This window comes from Tinamus guttatus, unplaced genomic scaffold, assembly GCF_059628265.1.
Source record: "Tinamus guttatus ecotype Peru unplaced genomic scaffold, ASM5962826v1 Tinamus_guttatus_pri_ptg000044l, whole genome shotgun sequence".
In the NCBI taxonomy this organism is placed as follows: domain Eukaryota; kingdom Metazoa; phylum Chordata; class Aves; order Tinamiformes; family Tinamidae; genus Tinamus; species Tinamus guttatus.
Window position 1 is genome coordinate 101475 of NW_028288578.1, and position 16500 is coordinate 117974.

Sequence of the window (16500 nt, forward strand, 5' to 3'; positions counted from 1 at the left end):
TTGTTTTCTACTCCCTTTATGGGGAATGAGGTGTTCTAATTTATCAGAAGTTTACTGAAACCACCACCACATTTTTGACTACTCAGAGTAAAATTCAGTGCTTGTTCAGAGACCTGTAGGCTCTCTCAGAAGTTTACTGGAAGCAGCTGGGGGAGGAGGATGGAACTGCAGCTAAGCAGTTACAAGACAGATCTTGTATCACTTCCCTGGAGCACCTCTTCAAATCAGTAGAGAAGTGACAAGAAAGACTGCTTAGACACTGCTTGGACCAGAGGCCCCCAAAAAAAACCAAATTCCCCGCAGCACTGTACTGTAAGTCATGCTGCTCATGCACTGAACTGCTTTTTGTAGGAGCTGACCAGGCCTCCCTGGTGCCGCTGTCCCTCACATGACGCTGATGTAGTCGGCGAAGGCCTGGGACGAGTCCCACGTGTCGTTGACCACGCTGCACAGGGCACGGAGGCGCCCAAGGGCTTCCTGGGCTGTCTCCACGTCCTGGTCCAGCCAATTTTGAAAGAGATGCAGGTGGGTGAATTTAATGTGACCCCCTCTCTGCTGGATGTGGCCTTCCAGCTTCTTTGTGAACTCGAGGAGCCCATCAGGTTTGATGCAATTTGAGCTTTCCAGGAAAAGGAAGACAGGAAAAAAAACCCAAGTCATTAAGCATATCCTCTAAAAGTATTACTCTATATCACCTAAGTCATGTAGAGTATAATTTGACTAGTTTCAATTTCTGCACCCCCTGGTAAATGACCGTGCAGGTACTCCAGACTTTCAGTGCAAAGTGCCTCCAGCAATACAGAGTAAGAAGGATCTGTCAGTTTTGGTGTGTTATAACTCTGTTTTGTAAGGGCTGGAAGTTATCAGAAGTGTTTAACTATGGGTAAGTTAAACTTGGGCACCTGGTCTTAGCAGTGACAAAAAGAACACAAAGGAGTTCTTAGCATCTTACAGGGCTATGAGCACATGCAGCAGACTGGGACAGTTGGGAACAGAGCTATTCACACTGATGCCTAAGAATAAATGTACATAAGGACATTAGTTCTAACCCTCAGAGCAGGGAGGGTCTGAAGCAGTCTTGCAGAGAAGGAGGAGAAAAAAAAATAAAGCTTTTTTGGGCTAGAAGCATTTATGAAAGAGACAGTATGGGGCTTCAGAGGGCAAAGGCCACCCTTGGTGACTCTTGCAGGACCCCTAGCTTTTGTGTGACTCTTAGAGTGGTCTCTAAGCTTTTTTTGGGCACGTATTCCCTGGGGTAAGGAACAGAATTGAGCTCAGGCTGCCTGAGCCCACAAGAGGTCTAGCATCCCCAAACAAGAAATTGTGTTTTTAGGGAAAAATACCTGACATCCAGCTGGCAAACAGAAGAGGAGGAATCTTCAGAGAAAATGTCTGCAAGGGCAACCAGTCTGTGATTCCCTAAGTGGGGAGAAAATGAAGATGTGTGTTAGATACAAGCTGCAAACCATCCTAAATGTTTAAACTCACAGCACGCACCAAGGCGGTTCCCAGGCAGTTTGAGGCTCTTCAGAGATGAGTTTCTCTTCACTGTATTGATTATTTCTGACAAAAACTCCGTAGTGCAACTTTCAAACAGCCGGCAAAAGGAGAATGTGATTTCTAGAGAAGAAACAGATTCACGTATATTTCAGTATTCTATGCACCCTTTATTCCATAATTACATCCTGCAGCTGGCTGCAGCCTCTAATACAAGCAAGAGGAGCTTCCTCAGGAGCAGGTACCAGGTTAAAAGGGGCCTGCAGTGGGTAGCACAGGGCAGCACCTTTGCTTCATTTCCTGAAGACTGCAGTGATACATCCAGGAAGGTGGTTTAGCAGTTAACCCCGTTAAAAGCAGACAAGCTCGGCAGGCTAGAAGCCTTTTGTTTTATTTCCAAGACTATGGATTCCCCTCTGCAGCACAATCAACTTTGCATCTGCTCCTCTCTGCCCTGTTAACTCGGAGGAACAGGCACATTCCCTCTCTGCCCACAGTTACAGCTCTTGCCTCAGGCCAATGGCATTGGGCTAGAGCTTGTGCATCCTAAGACCACCTCTTAAAACAGTGGCCAGTCAAAAGCAGCTGCCCTCAAGGCATCCCCAGAGCACCTTTTCAGACATGAGTGCCTAGGCGTTTGCCATACCTTGCAGAATGGGGTCCTGAAGCAAAAGCAGAACTTCTTTCTGGTGGTCAGCCAGGTTCACATCATGGAAGCTCAGTTTCTTCAAGTCTGGATTGCACTCTAAAAGCATGACAAGTTCCTGGTTAAAGCACTGCATGGTCTGGGGCTAAAAAGAACCTGACACAATTGCCAGTTTAGGCCCAGAAAGTGACTGGATTATGAAGAAAGAGGGATGAACCTGCTGTGCAGGACTGTTCACACACTCAGCACAAAAGGGGATGGCTAAGACCCATTTCCTTTTCTCAAGTGACTTCAAGGATGTCTGCGTGGAAGAAAGGGACCCACCTGAGCTGGCTCCACGCTAAAAAGGCTGAGGGACAGGGCAGGAGCCTGGAACCCGCATCCAGGAGGTTCAGATGCCTGAGCACCTAAGTATTCCCAGGAAGCGAGCCTAGCAGCATGGGTGCAGAGCCTTGCCAACACACTGGAATTGCTTCCAGAGCCAGGCCGAGCCTGGCTGGCCTAACTGCAAGCAGTGACTGGGGGTGTCTAAAGTCAACTAAAAAGCGAGGCCCCAAGGAAGGGCGATGGCAGCTCGTTGTCCCCGCTGCGCCGCAGGGCTCGGATGGTACCTTTGAGCGCCCGCAGCAGGTCCTGGAGCTCCCGAGGACAGGGCAGAGCGGCGCTGTCCAGGGACAGCTGCTGCAGGGCCCGCGACGCCTTCAGCACCGGCAGCAGCAACGCGGTGTGCAGAGGCTCCCGCGGGAACCGGATTTCCAGCTGCTCTAGGCAGCTCTCTGAGGGAAGGAAAACAGGGAGGGAGCTCAGTGTGGTGGGCCTGTCCCTCAGCCAAGCCTGCTGGGGCAGGCAAGAAGCCTGGCTGACACAGGTGTCATTTAAACTGGACGTGCTTAAACTGTGTCAAGCCTCCTACCCCACAGAGCTGCACAGCAATGCACACTTAGAATAACTTAAATCGCTGAAGGCCCATTTCAGGAGTCATGTACTACCACCATCTACCATGTACTAGCAGCAAAACAGCCCTTTAGGAAAGCTCATCCACCAAGCGGTCGGTGTCCCCCCAGAGCAGTCCTCAATTACCCCCGTGGATACTCACTCAAGCCCTGGTTTCTGCTGTTCTGCTCCAGGGTGTGACAAGGTGCTTTCCCCTTACCCCTGCACCTGACCTCTCTGTCCCCCAGCTCGGGCAATGACCATCAGAAACAGCTGGAACAGCCGTGCCTGGTTCCAACTGGTATTTGGGGAGGGGGACAGCAGCAGGCAGCCAAGGACTAAGCGAGCTACAACCCACCTCCCCTTGGTGGGCAACATGGCTAGTCAGTCATAGCCCATCAACAGGAGGGAGGCAGCGCAGAGCCCGCAGCAAGGGGGCTGCTGGCCACAACCTCCCCTGGAATGGGGGCACCTCTCAGGGCTGCTCCTCAAGGTTGAGAGACTCCTCACCCAGGACAGATGCGCAGTAAGTGACTAACAGCACACGGAAACTTTGCTAAGTTGCATCTCTGATTGACTGTGCACATAATCCTTTAGATATAAACTACTGACCACGTCTGAGACTAAGTTTGGATCTAGCTTCCCCCAGACTCCTCTGAGGAGGAGCGGGAGCAAAGCACTCCGACCCTTGTGACTCAACAGGACAGTTTTGTTCAATCCCTTTATGTAGTTACTGTTTTACCCTCCATACCGTAAATAACCAAGTGTACCTTGCCATCAAACTCTGTTAAATCACTCTTATCTCAAGAAAACACATTCCTGCTGCTTCTCTCTTACAAGTGAAATACCTCACTTATCTGTGACAGCAAGTAACAAGAGCGATGAGACACCTCTGAGCTGTAAATACCCTGCTGTAAGTTCCCAAACAGTGACCCATGGCATGGGAAGTGCTTAACCATCACCTCTGGCAGTGTGACTACCACAGAATACTTTCCTTCCACCCAAAGGTGGGCCAAAACTGGCCAAGCCTTAGAGTCCACAGACCATCAAAGAGACAGAGCCTGCTGAGCAGTTTAATGGCCGCATCCAGTTCATCATTCCCAATCCATGTCCTACCTGGGATTTCCGTCTCGCTGCAGCTCGGGTTCCCTCCTGGCCCGTTGCCCTCGGCCTGGTTTTTGAGGTCGAAGCTGACGGAGAGCGTGCGGAGACGAGGCAGGGCGCTGAGGACGCAGCGCACCAGCTCCACGCAGGGCACGTGGCAGAAGACGTCGCTGAGGCGCAGCACGCGCAGGCGGCAGCCCGGCCGGCGCGACAGGGCCCGCAGCGCCCACAGGAGGCACGCGACGTTCGCCCCCAGGCCTGGAACCAACACGGTGACAGAGAGCAAAGGTGGTGTCACACACACGGGCCCAGAGCTGCAACATGCACGGCTGGAGCTGCACCGGCCATGGAGTTTGCTGTTCAGTGCCCAGCCAAGCCACTCGAGCCAAGGGGTAAATACACAGAGTGCTAGAGGAGAAGCTTTCTACTACGTACACTTTATCCACAAGTTCTTAAGCTGGAACATGAGAGAAGGAGGGAGGTTTGGTTCTCCCCTTCCTCAAGGAGACATTTGAGCACAAGGCTATGGGGTGTTCTGGGACAGAAGGGCCCCCTTCTCCTTCCCCTCCTGGTACATTTGCTGGAAGAGAGACCAGCAAACAGACTTCCGATTCTCCTGGGAAGCATCAAGAAACCACCATCAAAATTCCTTGCAGCTGCCTGGTGCAGTAACCCAGGGATACTGAGGCTATGGTCAGGGTAAAGACACGAGTGTATTTTGCCTGGACTTTCTCTCTTTGCAAACCCCCCATATGCCCACGGGACACCCCATATTTCTTGCTGTGCTGTCTCTCACAGGCAGGTAGGATGACTGGATGCAAGGCCAAAACTGAACATTGCCTCCTGTTGGTTAAAAAAGCAGCCTTTCACTAGATCATATGGCAAGAATAGCTGGACCAAACCATTTTCTAAGGAACAGAATTTATACCGTTAGTATTTGGCTGCAAATGTTCGGCTCTGATCTTTGGTACAGATCAGCACTTGCAGATGCAAAACCACTAAGTCACAGATTCTTGCCGTGTCTGGTGGACATACAAAATCACCACAACTCTCTTCCTCCTGCCTCAATACACACAGAACTTGCTACACTTCATTCACCACGTTGGTTTATTCTCAGCCTCCAATCCTGTTACCAGCTGCACTATGCAAGGTGTGAAAACGCAGCACATGAGGATCCACCTGCCTGGAAAAACCGGCCGGCTTTGGGTGCGCCTGTCCCTCTGGCCCACGAGGAAGGTGGGCTCAGCACGTGAATGGAGTTTGCCCTGCATTCGGGTTTGTCTCCTGGACACATCATGTGCCCTTGAGATCTACTGGGTTTAGGTCCCACTCCCTTCTTTTTCTCATCCCTAATGTGTTCTGCAATTCCATATTTTCATCTCTGCATTAATTCCTCCAACATATGAAGGCCTTTCTCTGTCATTTCTGGCTGTCCTTCTCCCTTCAAACAACTTCACTCTTCACTCACACTCTTCATATTATAGTCTCTGCCAATGGTGTTTTCAGGACTAGTTACTCTTAAAATGCTCATTCCATAAAACAAGGAAATAAAAGGAGGGCAAATCTAAGCAGTAAATCTTACTATTAAAACAAGGCTGGAAGGAAGGATCCTGTTCTTACCACTAACCATTGTAAGACAGAACCAGGTTTTCTAATGACACCCAGGAGCTCAGCAGGTTACTCAGAGTCCAACAGGCATCCTCAGTCAAAGGAATGGAGAACAATTCCAGTGTGGACACGCTTCGGAAGCGCTGAGCAGTTTTCAGTGAGAAGGTCCCAGGAGAGCTGCCTCTTTTCTTACAACCAGCACTGCTGGAGCACAGAGATCCTGTGGAGGCGCTAGAACAGTTATCAGCGTTTTCTCCTTCTGTGACACTGTTTTCACGTAATTCTGAAGCATTCTCTCTAGCAACAGCAAAAACAAAATCATAAAGGTCTTCCTGGTCATCATACGCGCCCCTGCTTCGCCGGGGGCAGCGGCGTCTCCTCCCCACCGCAGCTTTCTGACGCCTACGGAGCTTCCGAAGGACGGGCCGACAGGACGGCCCTTCCAAGAGGCTGCGGGGAGAAGACCCTGCAGGGGGGTTGCAGGACGCCCCGCTGCTTCCCTCCTCACGCAGCACGTCTGGGGAAGGAGCACTTTGCAGTGCAGACATGGCTGGGCCGTGGGGAGCGTCAGCCCCGCGCCCGGGCAGCCCCTCTTGAGCCCCCGGTGCTCCGAGGGAGGCCGGCAGCTCCTTGTCGCCACTCCGCTCCCTCCCATCGCAACGCTCCAGCTCCGTTTGCTCTCGTGTTGATTCCTGTCGTTGGGCACTGTCCTCTCTGCAAAGGCCACAGGGGCTGCTGCGATACGGAAGCACCTTTCCCGAGCACCAGTAGCCAGCACTCATGCTCAAAATGAGAATGAGAAGAACTGTGTCAGGAACAGGCCAGGAGTACACGGACACTTGGCTGACAGAGCCATGGTGAATCAGTCGGTGAAGAAGTAAAACCAGGGAATGTCTGACAGAGTGGTCAGTGGAGAGCAGGTGCTGAAACTTCAGTATTCGCAGGGAGCCCGCCAGGTTTTCGAGTACCTTTTGGTTGTGTTCAGCAGTGAGCTTGGTCACTGCCTGCAGCATGTTGCAGAGAGTGAGCTGGGTAACGTGCTGCGAGCTGTGCAGCAACGGTGAAAAATGATGGTCGTTGAGACGCCAGTCGGAAGAAACATCCAAGACGCCGTGAAGAACGTTTAAGAAGAATGTTTCAAGGAACTTCTTCCTCCAACAGGTTACATTCTGCAATTACATCGCCTTAGGGTCAACCAGGACAAAGCAGTTCAACAAAGCCACATCAAGAAAAAGTCAGCTAAGATCTTTCTTATTCTAAATAAAATTATTGGTATTTGTTAAGGCTACAGTAAATATGACCTCAAGCAAAGCTACCAGCACAACTGAAACTACTTTCCTAGTCCACAATAGTCTTCCTCGCTGTGTTTGTTCAAAAGCTGAGTTATCCTCCCTGCTATCATTTCATTCCTCTTCTAGCTTAACTTAATATATTCATGGGTCTGGAGTTGAAGCTAAATTACTAAGGAGCACATCATCAAAAATTTTCTTCTGAGTGTTTATTTATTGACTATGGTCAACTTGTCTCCTAACCGTTCTTTTGTTATGCCACGTCAATGAAACTTTTTCAGTTCTATGTAAAGAAAATTCTTCCAAACCCATGGCATTTGCTTTGTGCTCTTTTTCCACTCCTCATGAGCAGGTTTTCCTCACCTCCGAGTTGGGTGGCCTGATTTTCATCACATCATCCCAGAGCTTGCGCCAAATAGGCTGCGTTGAGAGGCCTGAAAAAAAGAAACTGGACACCTTTACCCCTTCCTCCAGCCCAAAGTCCTGCAGACTCCCCCTCCTTGGGGTTTGTATGTGTGTTTGGGCAGCTGAGGAAATAGCTTTCTAAGGGGAAGCAAATTCAGCTCCTAGAGCAAGAGAAAGATCTTTTGCATTTGTTACGTGGGATGTGACACAGTAAAAACACATCCCCTTTTAAGAGATAGAACTTACAATATGGATGATTTTGTTGGACCTAAGAAGCAACTGGTAAGCCAAGAGCGTTACAACACAGCCTGTGCTTATTAAAGCCTTGCCTGCGTCCATGAGTGGGGTTGGGATTTTGGACGGGTGTAGCTGCCTTTCCTGTTGGATTTCCGTGTGTTTGTGATGAGGTGGCGGAGTTGAGCTACCAGCGTTCCCGGCAAGGGTTATAATTATGTTGTCTGTGTTCATCTCGCCAGCTCAGAGCCTATTTGTTCAGTTTGCAAAGCTCCATCCCTGCGGTTTGAGGGAGCCGGGGGGGGGAGCATCCCCTCATTTGTCAGGGGAGAGGGGCCCTTTAGTGCCTCCGTTTTGGGATTGATTCTCCCATGTCGGAAGGGTCTGTCCCTGTGGCGGCGGGGAAGGAAGAGGGGGAATTCCACAACTCAGGGAGCAGCTGATCCTCCAGACTAGGGCTCAGCCCTCCAGTTTGGGGGGGTCCACCCAACCTAGGGTTTATGTCCCCACTAGGGGCTCCACCTCCCCACTTCGTGTCTCCTCCCTGCAGCGTGTGGGTGGCCTCACACCTTCAGTTTGGGGTCAATTCCTGCAATTTATGAGGGTGCCCCTCCACCTAGGGGTCCATCTCCCCCCGGTCGCCCCCGTCCCCCGCGATCGCGTCCCACCTGCGCGCCGCGCGGCGCCCTCGGCCCGCTCCAGGTAGAACACGTTGAGGAGCGGCAGGAGGCCGCGCAGAAGGTGCCCGGGCAGCGCTGCGGGAGAAGGAGAGGGCAGCGGCGGCGCCGTGCGGGCCGGCCCCGGCGCCCCGCGCCCCCCGGCCCCGCGCCTTACCCCACACGTCGGTCTCGAGGGCGCGCATGCTGCGGCTCACGGCCGCGCCGCTGAGCTCCCACAGGCTGGGCGGCCCCTCCATGGCCGCGGCGAGCCCCGCTCAGCGCCGCCGCCGCTGCCGCGCCGCCATCTTGGACGGGGCGGGAACGCGCCGCCACGAGCGCCATCTTGGCGAGGGGGAGGGACGGTCGGCGGCGGCGGCCATCTTGGGGAGGTCACTGTGAGCGGCGCCTCTGCTCCGCAGGACAGGTTAGGAGGAGAGGACAGGACAGCCTGGGCAGTGAGGGCACAGCGACCGGGTCGCAGTGCTGCTGTTACCGAAAAGAGAACAAAAGCAAGACGTAGCGTCCTGCGGCAGGGAGCTTGAGGCGGTGCGCCCGGCCATATTGGGAAGGGAAGTGCTCGCCTCCCAAACGCCGCTCTCCTGCAAAGGTCACTGCGCGGCGCTGCGGAAGGTGCTTCCGGTCGGAAAGCGCTTCCGGCGGGTGACCCTGGTGAGTCCTTCTGCGCGGCGGCGGCAGCGGCGCGATGGGGCTGCGCGACACGACCGTGCACGCCGGAGAGCCCGAGGTGAGCGCGCCGCGAGCGGCCCCTGCCCTGCCCCGGCGGCCGCCACCAGCCGCCCCGCGCCGAGAGCCCGCTGGCCGCGGCGGTGCGCGGGGCCGCGGCGGGCGGTGGCGGCGGTAACGCGTGTGCTCTGCTTCATCCGCAGGAGGAGGAGGAGGAAGAGGAGCTGGTGGTAAGAGGCCGCAGGCGGCAGCGCTGCGGGGCGGGCCGGGAGGGAGCGGCGGCGCCGGGCCCTTCTCGCAGCCCGTGCGGGCACCTGCCACCCTGCCCGGGCGCCTGCAGCGCGGCGCCGCTCGGGGTTTGGCAGCCGAGCACGTTTCTGTGCGCTTGGCCTGCTGTTCCCTGCTCTGTGCTGGTGATAAACTTGAGGGTGGAAGCAATTTAAGCGCACACACTGGTAAGGACGCATGGCTGCGCCAGGCTGTAACTGATAAAACAACAGCGAACTCTGCAGGGGGAGAATCGCTGCCTTGCTGGGTGTCTCCGTGCTCAGCGCGGTCCTGTGTCTGCAGGATCCCTTAACCACGATTCGGGAGCACTGCGAGCAGACGGAGAAGTGCGTGAAGGCACGGGAGCGCCTGGAGCTGTGCGATGCGCGCGTCAACTCGAGGTCCCAAACCGAGGAGCAGTGCACAGAGGAGCTTTTCGACTTCCTCCATGCCAGGGACCACTGCGTAAGTGCAGCACGGGGGCCGCAACCTCCCTGCTGGTGCTGTGAGCACAGGAGCGTTTAACAGTGTTTCTGAGACTGCTTTTGTGCCATAGAAATAATACTTCGCTATATTAGCATTACTCATTCAGAATTAAGCCTTTTTATCTGGGCTGATGCTTTGTAAGAAATCTCAACTTATTATTTTTTTAAGGGGTTTTCTGATACTTGTAAAACTTTTAAATGAGCAGAGAGGTGTAGTGCCATGCACATTAGTGGTTTAGAAAAAAAAAACAAGTGATGGGTGAAAAGCTGTGCTAATTTTCAGATCTTTTGAACTGAGAGAATTTGATAGTAAGTGCTTTCTCTCTTGTTTTTCAGGTTGCTCACAAACTCTTCAGTAAACTGAAGTGAACACTGGGGTATTCATCCATCCGCTTCCACGATCCAACAGAAAATCCTTCTTGGATTCACAGTGCTGCTTGCTGCCCCTTTATTTTGAATGTGAAATACCAATGACACAGCTTTCTGGCAGCTGGGCAGTGATTGAATGTCAGCATGTCGCTGCATCTGTTTTCATGGAAGATGTGCAGCTACACAAAACACATGTGAATGTTCTGTAATTTTCCATATTAAACATCAGGTTCCTGTGGAAATATCTTTTATTTCTTAATGCTTGTGGTTCTCACTTGTGCCAGTGCCAGGTTAGGTGTGGGCTGTAGTGCCTCTGTGGATGGAGGGGGGCTCTTCCTCGCTTTTGGGAACCTCCTTTGCGTGCAGCCTTTATGAGCAGCAGCTGGAATGCAATTCCATGGGCAAGCGTGCAGCCTTTATGAGCAGCAGCTGGAATGCAATTCCATGGGCAAGAGCTTTTCTGTTTGCAGCAGATATTTTCAAACCCAACAAGAAGGTTATTGTTGATATGGTAACTTGTGATTCAATTAAACTCCTTTCAGGAAGCAGGATGTGGGGTGACACTTTTTTTTTTTAGAAGTGTGACTTTTGTGGTGTACTTGAACACCTGGGAAATGGTCTTTCATAGTCATAGAACCGTTATGTTTGGAAAAGACTCTCAAGATCACTGAGTCCAGCCACAAGCCCTTCAACACCATGCTCGGTAAACTGTGTCCCTCAGCACTGTTTGGAGACTTGTTAAACAGGCTATTTGTGACTTTAAGAGTCCTCTTTGTTCCAGACCTTGAAACCTGGTGCTGTCCCTTGGGAAGCAGCAACGTGCTGCCTGTAACGTGTCTTGTGGGGAGTGCTGGCAGCCGCCCCTCATGGCCACCGCTTGGTGCCCGTGGTAGCGAAGCCCCTTTGGCGCAGTCCAACCAGGCAGGGCACAGAGGAGACCCTCCCGGGGCCGGGCTGGATCCCCCCTCGCCCTCCGCCACCCCAGTCCCTTCCCCTGGGGCTCGAGGTGTCCGAGGAGGCGGCGGGAGGCCGCGCTCCCAGCAGCCGCCGCCGGGGGCGGCCGCGTCCCGCCCGAGCGCCGCGCTGGGGGCGGCGCGGGGCCATGGCGGCGCTGGGCGGGCGGGCGGCCCCGCTGCTCTTGCGGCGGCTCGGCCCGTTGCGGCCGCTGCTGGGCCTGGCGCCGCGCCGCTACCGGTACAAGAAGAAATGGGTGAGCGGGGCGGGGGATCCTCGCCGCGGGGCCGCCATTTCGCGTGGGGAGTAATGGGGGGTCCTCGCGGCAGGGCCGCCATTTCGCGCCCGACTGGGACCCCCGGATGGGGGGCGCCATTTCCCGCCCTGCCGTCCCTCGGCCCCCTGCTTCAGCCCCATAACGTCCTTCATGTCGCCCGTTCCTTTTCCCAAGGCTGCCACTGCGCCCCGCGTGCCGTCCACGGCGCTGGCGCTGCAGAACTTCGACATGAACTACAGCCTGCGGTTCGGGGAGGCCTGGCCCTCGGTGCGGGTCAGCCTGCTCTCGGAGCAGAAGTACGGCGCCCTGGTGAACGGTTTTGCCGACGTTGACCACGTCGCCCAGGAGCTGGAGCTGGTGAACGCTGCAGATTTCGTTTCCAAAGGCCTCCAAAAAGTGCAGCATTTGCAGGAGGGTTCGGTTGTGGAACCAGCAGCGAGGGAGCAAAGCGCACCCCAGGAAGTGCCCAGCGAGCACCAAGCTGCAAAACTGCCACCGCTTTCAGCCCTCGTCACCCCCAATATCAAGTGCTACACATTCCCCAGAGGAGATATCACCCGCTTCCGTTCAGCACGGTGAGGTGGCCACACTAACTGGAGAGCTCAGGGGTGTCGTGCTTCACGCAGATGTTTACAGGACCTTTTCCTGAATTACACTTTAAAAAGGGATGCTCATCTTAGTAGTCTAGGTTTCTTAGAGCCCATTTGCTAGAAATTTCATGACAGCACTATCAGGGATTCTGGGAATAGAAATAAAACCTACTTTTCTCATCCTGTTGTGAAACTTAGGCAAAACAAAAGCTTTGATGTAAGGAAGAATTATTAACTCTCTTTTCTTTAGCCCAGTATTAAGTACAGGCCATACCAGCACATTTATGCATGAATTGGGTAAGAATTAGAATCGTATTTTCAAAAGGCATTGTTACTTTGTTATGAGAAGTGCTATGGTAGACTCTGCCAGACTCTTCTGTTGTTTTGCTGAACATTTGCAGTGGAAGCCATGCATTTTTATTGCCAGTCTGAGGGTTTGTGTGTGTGTTATCAGCTTATTTTGTATGTACCCAGCTTAACTTTCAATGGCTGTGTTTCCTCACATGCTTATTTATGTATTTATTCATTTTTCACAAACTAGGCCAGATGTTCTGGGGATCTTCAACTATTATCTCCTGGATGCAGCCTCTCTTTTGCCTGTTTTGGCGCTTAACATTAAACCTGGTGACCTTGTCCTTGACCTCTGTGCAGCTCCAGGTGGAAAGACTCTGGCCATCCTGCAGACAGGGCTCTGTGGTAAGTAAAGGGGTTACTCCCCCACCTCGTACTGCTGTGCAAACCTGGAATGAGAGGGCTTGCTGTGGTAGCTCCTTCTAGCCCAGGGTTAAGATAAGAGCTATACTGAAGACAATAAGGAATGATTCTCTGGGAGTTACTCTAGTGCGGATCTTTCCAAATTTGGTGTGTTTTGTCCCAGCAGGTATTGTGACTTTGGTGAAGATCTAGTTCATGGCTGAGCTCCTCTCCAGAAACAAGGGGGCAAGGGTGGGAAGAAAAGTGCTATTTTATTTTATTTTATTTTATTTTATTTTATTTTATTTTATTTTATTTTATTTTATTTTATTTTATTTTTCATTTTCATTTTTTTCCTTTTTTCTTTCTTTCACATAGAGCTGGGAGCTCCTGTTGCCTCAGTGATAGGAGACAGACAGTGACAAAAGCTTTTGCCTTTTGCAGGAAGCTTTTGGAGAAAAGTCTTTAGGAGAAAAGCAGTTTATAACAACGTGGATGTAGCTTTTGTACCTACAATGTTTACTGCACCTCCTGAAGTTTGATGACCTCTGGTCTACAGTGTGTATTGGTCCCCCAGGAAATGCCTATCTGACCATTAATCTTTTGTGGTTATAAGAGGCAGCAATCAGATTTATTATTTTCAGAGTGAATGTCTCTCTCAGTGTACCATTTTGTCTCTCTCTCACTTCAGGACATCTGGCAGCCAATGACATCTCCATTTCTCGCACGAAAAGGCTGCATCAGGTTCTCAATAGCTATGTTCCCAAGCAAGTGAAGGAAACTGTGTGTATCACTTCATGGGATGGAAGGAACTGGGCAGAACTGGAAAGTGGAAGTTTCCATAAGGTTAGTGACCAAAAACATGAAGATAATCCCATCAAATTCAGTTTCCTCCTATTTCAGAGGAAGACAGTAGCTTATTTAGCAGTGTAACTTGGTAGGCCTAATTCTCCATGTCTTCTGACATGTAGAGAAAGAGGTAAGACTAAGCCACATATGGTGTTTCCTCTAGCTAAAATGGCCTGTTTCTTGCAGGATCTGGAGCAGGGACATGCTCAGCTGTACCTGTATAATAGCCCTTAAAGAACCCTACCTTATTTATAACCTGCAAGGGGTTAAATCTGAAGGTTAGGTGTTACGTCAACCACATCCTGTCTCTAGATTCCTGCCCCTGTCAGTCAGGGGTGTGTTGGTGTGCCAGCTATGATGTTTGCACTTCAGCAGTTTGTTTTGTTTGTGGGAGGGTGGTTTTGTTGCTGCGGGAGGTGGTTAAGCGTTGGCAGTGCATAGCTGCATCCACTTGGGTAACTGTCACGGTACCAACAAGATGCACTGAGTGGAAAGTTTAAATGAGGATACACGTGAGGATGTAAAATTATCCAGCACTTTTGTGTCCTATCTGTCTGCTCATCCTGAAGACTTGAAAGCTGCCAAACAAGTAACAGTTCAGCATAGGTGAATACCTGTACTCTGTTAGTGGAACAAGCTAGGCAAGGTACAAAGAGCTGCATTAATCCAGCTAGTGTTAGTGGCAAGGAGGGAGGAGCTGCGCAAAGAGAAGGTTGTGGTAGAAGATTCCACAAGGTTTAACTGGGATTGGGATTGATGCAGGATCTCTGCTGCTGCAGGTCCTTGTGGATGTGCCCTGCACGACTGACAGGCACTCCGTCATGGAGGAGGACAACAACATCTTCCACAAAAGGAGATCCAAGGAGCGTCAGATGTTGCCAATGCTGCAGTTGCAGCTGCTGGTGTGAGTAAGCTCGAAGCTATGCTGTGTTGCCATTTGTGTGTTTATAATAGCAGCTCCCTCAAGTGCCCAGCAGTGAAACTCCTTCTCCGATTACATGTGCCTGTACAAGAGCTCAGGCTCCTGTTGGCAGATGTGGAAAATGCATGTCATTTTTGTAATTCCAGTAGTTGAACACACCAAGCCACAAGCAATGTGTGTGAGAAGGTAGAAGCAGGCTTGGTCAACTAAATATCCTTCCTGTCTCTAGCAGTAACCAGAAGGAGGTCATAGGAGAGTTTGAGCCATCTGTATATTTGCCTCAGTGCATGTTGCTGTGGTCTAAAAGAGTCTTGAATTTGCACTGGTGCTGTGAGGCTGCTGAGTGTGCAGAGATCAAGGAGATTAGAGATTAGTCTCTCCTCATCTCCGAGAGGTTAAGTGCTGGCTTCCTAATTTCAGAGGGCAGAAATGCTGGTGTCCCACTACATTCCCTTTCTCGTATTGATATATTTGTTCATTTTGCCTGTAGGGCTGGAATCCTTGCTACCATGCCAGGAGGAGAAGTCGTGTATTCCACATGCTCCCTCTCTCAGCTGCAGAATGAGTACGTGGTCGAGAGAGCGATAGAAATCGCGGAAACCGAATACAACATTGGTACCCAGGTTAAGGACTTGAGCTACTTCCGGACGCTCTTCCAGGATACATTTTCTTTCTCCTCAGACTGCAGGCTGGGGGAGCTTGTTCTTCCTCACCTTACAGCTAACTTTGGACCGATGTATTTCTGCAAATTACGTCGCACTTAGAGGGAATGACAGACCTCTCGCCTGTGTGGGACCTCCAGTTTCCTCACTGTACCTTCCTGGGCCATCTTGAATGCAACTGAACTTGCTTTCCCACTGCTGACTATAGTGAAATACCCCAAGTTTCCAGGGGAAGCAGAACTGTTCTGTATTTATTTATTTTTTTAAATGTGCTAGAGGAAATCTCTTCACTGCAGACATAGAGAATAAATGAGAAAGACGTATCATGGACTCTCTTAGTCATTTATTTGTTTAAGGCTGAGGTGTTTAATCGTGGAAAGCGAGAGAGAGCTCACCAGGGAGAGCAGTTCATCCTGCCTGTCTCAGAATGGGCTAAATCTCCCTGTGTGGATGTTGATCTCTCCCTGCTGTCTGTTTTGATCCTGAATGAACAGGTTCATAAACACCATCTGGGGACCCCAGATTTTCTGGCCTATATCTCATTATCTGCAAATAGTGCCGATAGTTTCTCTCTGCTTATCTTGCTGCTTTGCGCTTGCTGTTTTTAGAGGGAGCAGCCTGAGGTCCTTGAAGAAGAGGTTCTTCTTAAGGAAGCTGCTGCTGTGGAGGTGGAAATACCCTTGTGATGTTAGAAATCTGCTGGTGGAAAAAGCTCAGTGCTGTGGAAAGGCATGTGATTACTGCTGTCCCTCATGGGCAGGGTGAGTTTGAGGAAGGGTGTAAACAGTCCTAGACACACAAGATACTGTTTCTCGGGCAGTAGGAAGATGTTCCTATGGCTTTGAGCAAGCAATACCTGTGCACTCGCGTAATCAAACCCATCAGTGAGTAGTAAATAGTAGACTATTGGAGCTTATGGCAAGGTTTGCTGAATAGCTACACTTCTGGGTTTTTGTGTTCAAGATAACAGTTGGGCAGACCTGCCTGTGTTCATGCAAATACACAGTCCTCTGCACTGCTGTTAGAATAGCCCACAGTTACATCTCTATGAAGTTACTCCAGTGTGCCAGCAAGAAAATCCTGTTGAGCTTTCAGATCCTTTGCTGTCTCAGCATTGTCACTCTTCTGCAATACACCGTGTGCATGAAAATGGGGGTGAAACTCCCATCCATGCCCATCCTTCCAGGAAGCTGGCAATTCACCATCTATGACCATGTGAACCCAACATAAGGCAGCACTGCTGCCTGCCTCACATCTTGGGCCAGTATGAGCATTAGTGTGGCAGTGCAGTGTGGACACTGCATGGTCGTTAATGCAGTAGAAGGAACTGGTTGTTTTCAAGCATATCAGTTTATGGGGAGAAATGAGAATGA

The 16500-nt window shown here is 51.4% G+C and overlaps 3 protein-coding genes across 3 annotated transcripts; 2 read left to right on the plus strand and 1 right to left on the minus strand.

The window, feature by feature from the left end:
• Positions 1–371: 371 nt before the first annotated feature.
• Positions 372–8657, minus strand: LRRC41 (leucine rich repeat containing 41). Its single transcript, XM_088536477.1, has 10 exons — positions 8551–8657; positions 8385–8471; positions 7441–7511; positions 5808–6957; positions 4193–4438; positions 2755–2919; positions 2144–2242; positions 1498–1620; positions 1344–1419; positions 372–619 (listed from the first exon to the last, which is right to left on the minus strand). The coding sequence occupies exons 1-10, from the start codon at positions 8630–8632 to the stop codon at positions 385–387; spliced, it is 2334 nt and encodes a 777-aa protein (XP_088392603.1). The 5' UTR covers positions 8633–8657; the 3' UTR covers positions 372–384.
• A 373-nt stretch (positions 8658–9030) lies between these two features.
• UQCRH (ubiquinol-cytochrome c reductase hinge protein) lies at positions 9031–10422 on the plus strand. Its single transcript, XM_088536485.1, has 4 exons — positions 9031–9120; positions 9263–9289; positions 9630–9791; positions 10148–10422. The coding sequence occupies exons 1-4, from the start codon at positions 9079–9081 to the stop codon at positions 10178–10180; spliced, it is 264 nt and encodes an 87-aa protein (XP_088392611.1). The 5' UTR covers positions 9031–9078; the 3' UTR covers positions 10181–10422.
• An 860-nt stretch (positions 10423–11282) lies between these two features.
• On the plus strand, positions 11283–15320 carry NSUN4 (NOP2/Sun RNA methyltransferase 4). Its single transcript, XM_088536494.1, has 6 exons — positions 11283–11390; positions 11586–11986; positions 12543–12697; positions 13386–13540; positions 14323–14447; positions 14956–15320. The coding sequence occupies exons 1-6, from the start codon at positions 11283–11285 to the stop codon at positions 15227–15229; spliced, it is 1218 nt and encodes a 405-aa protein (XP_088392620.1). The 3' UTR covers positions 15230–15320.
• Positions 15321–16500: the final 1180 nt, after the last annotated feature.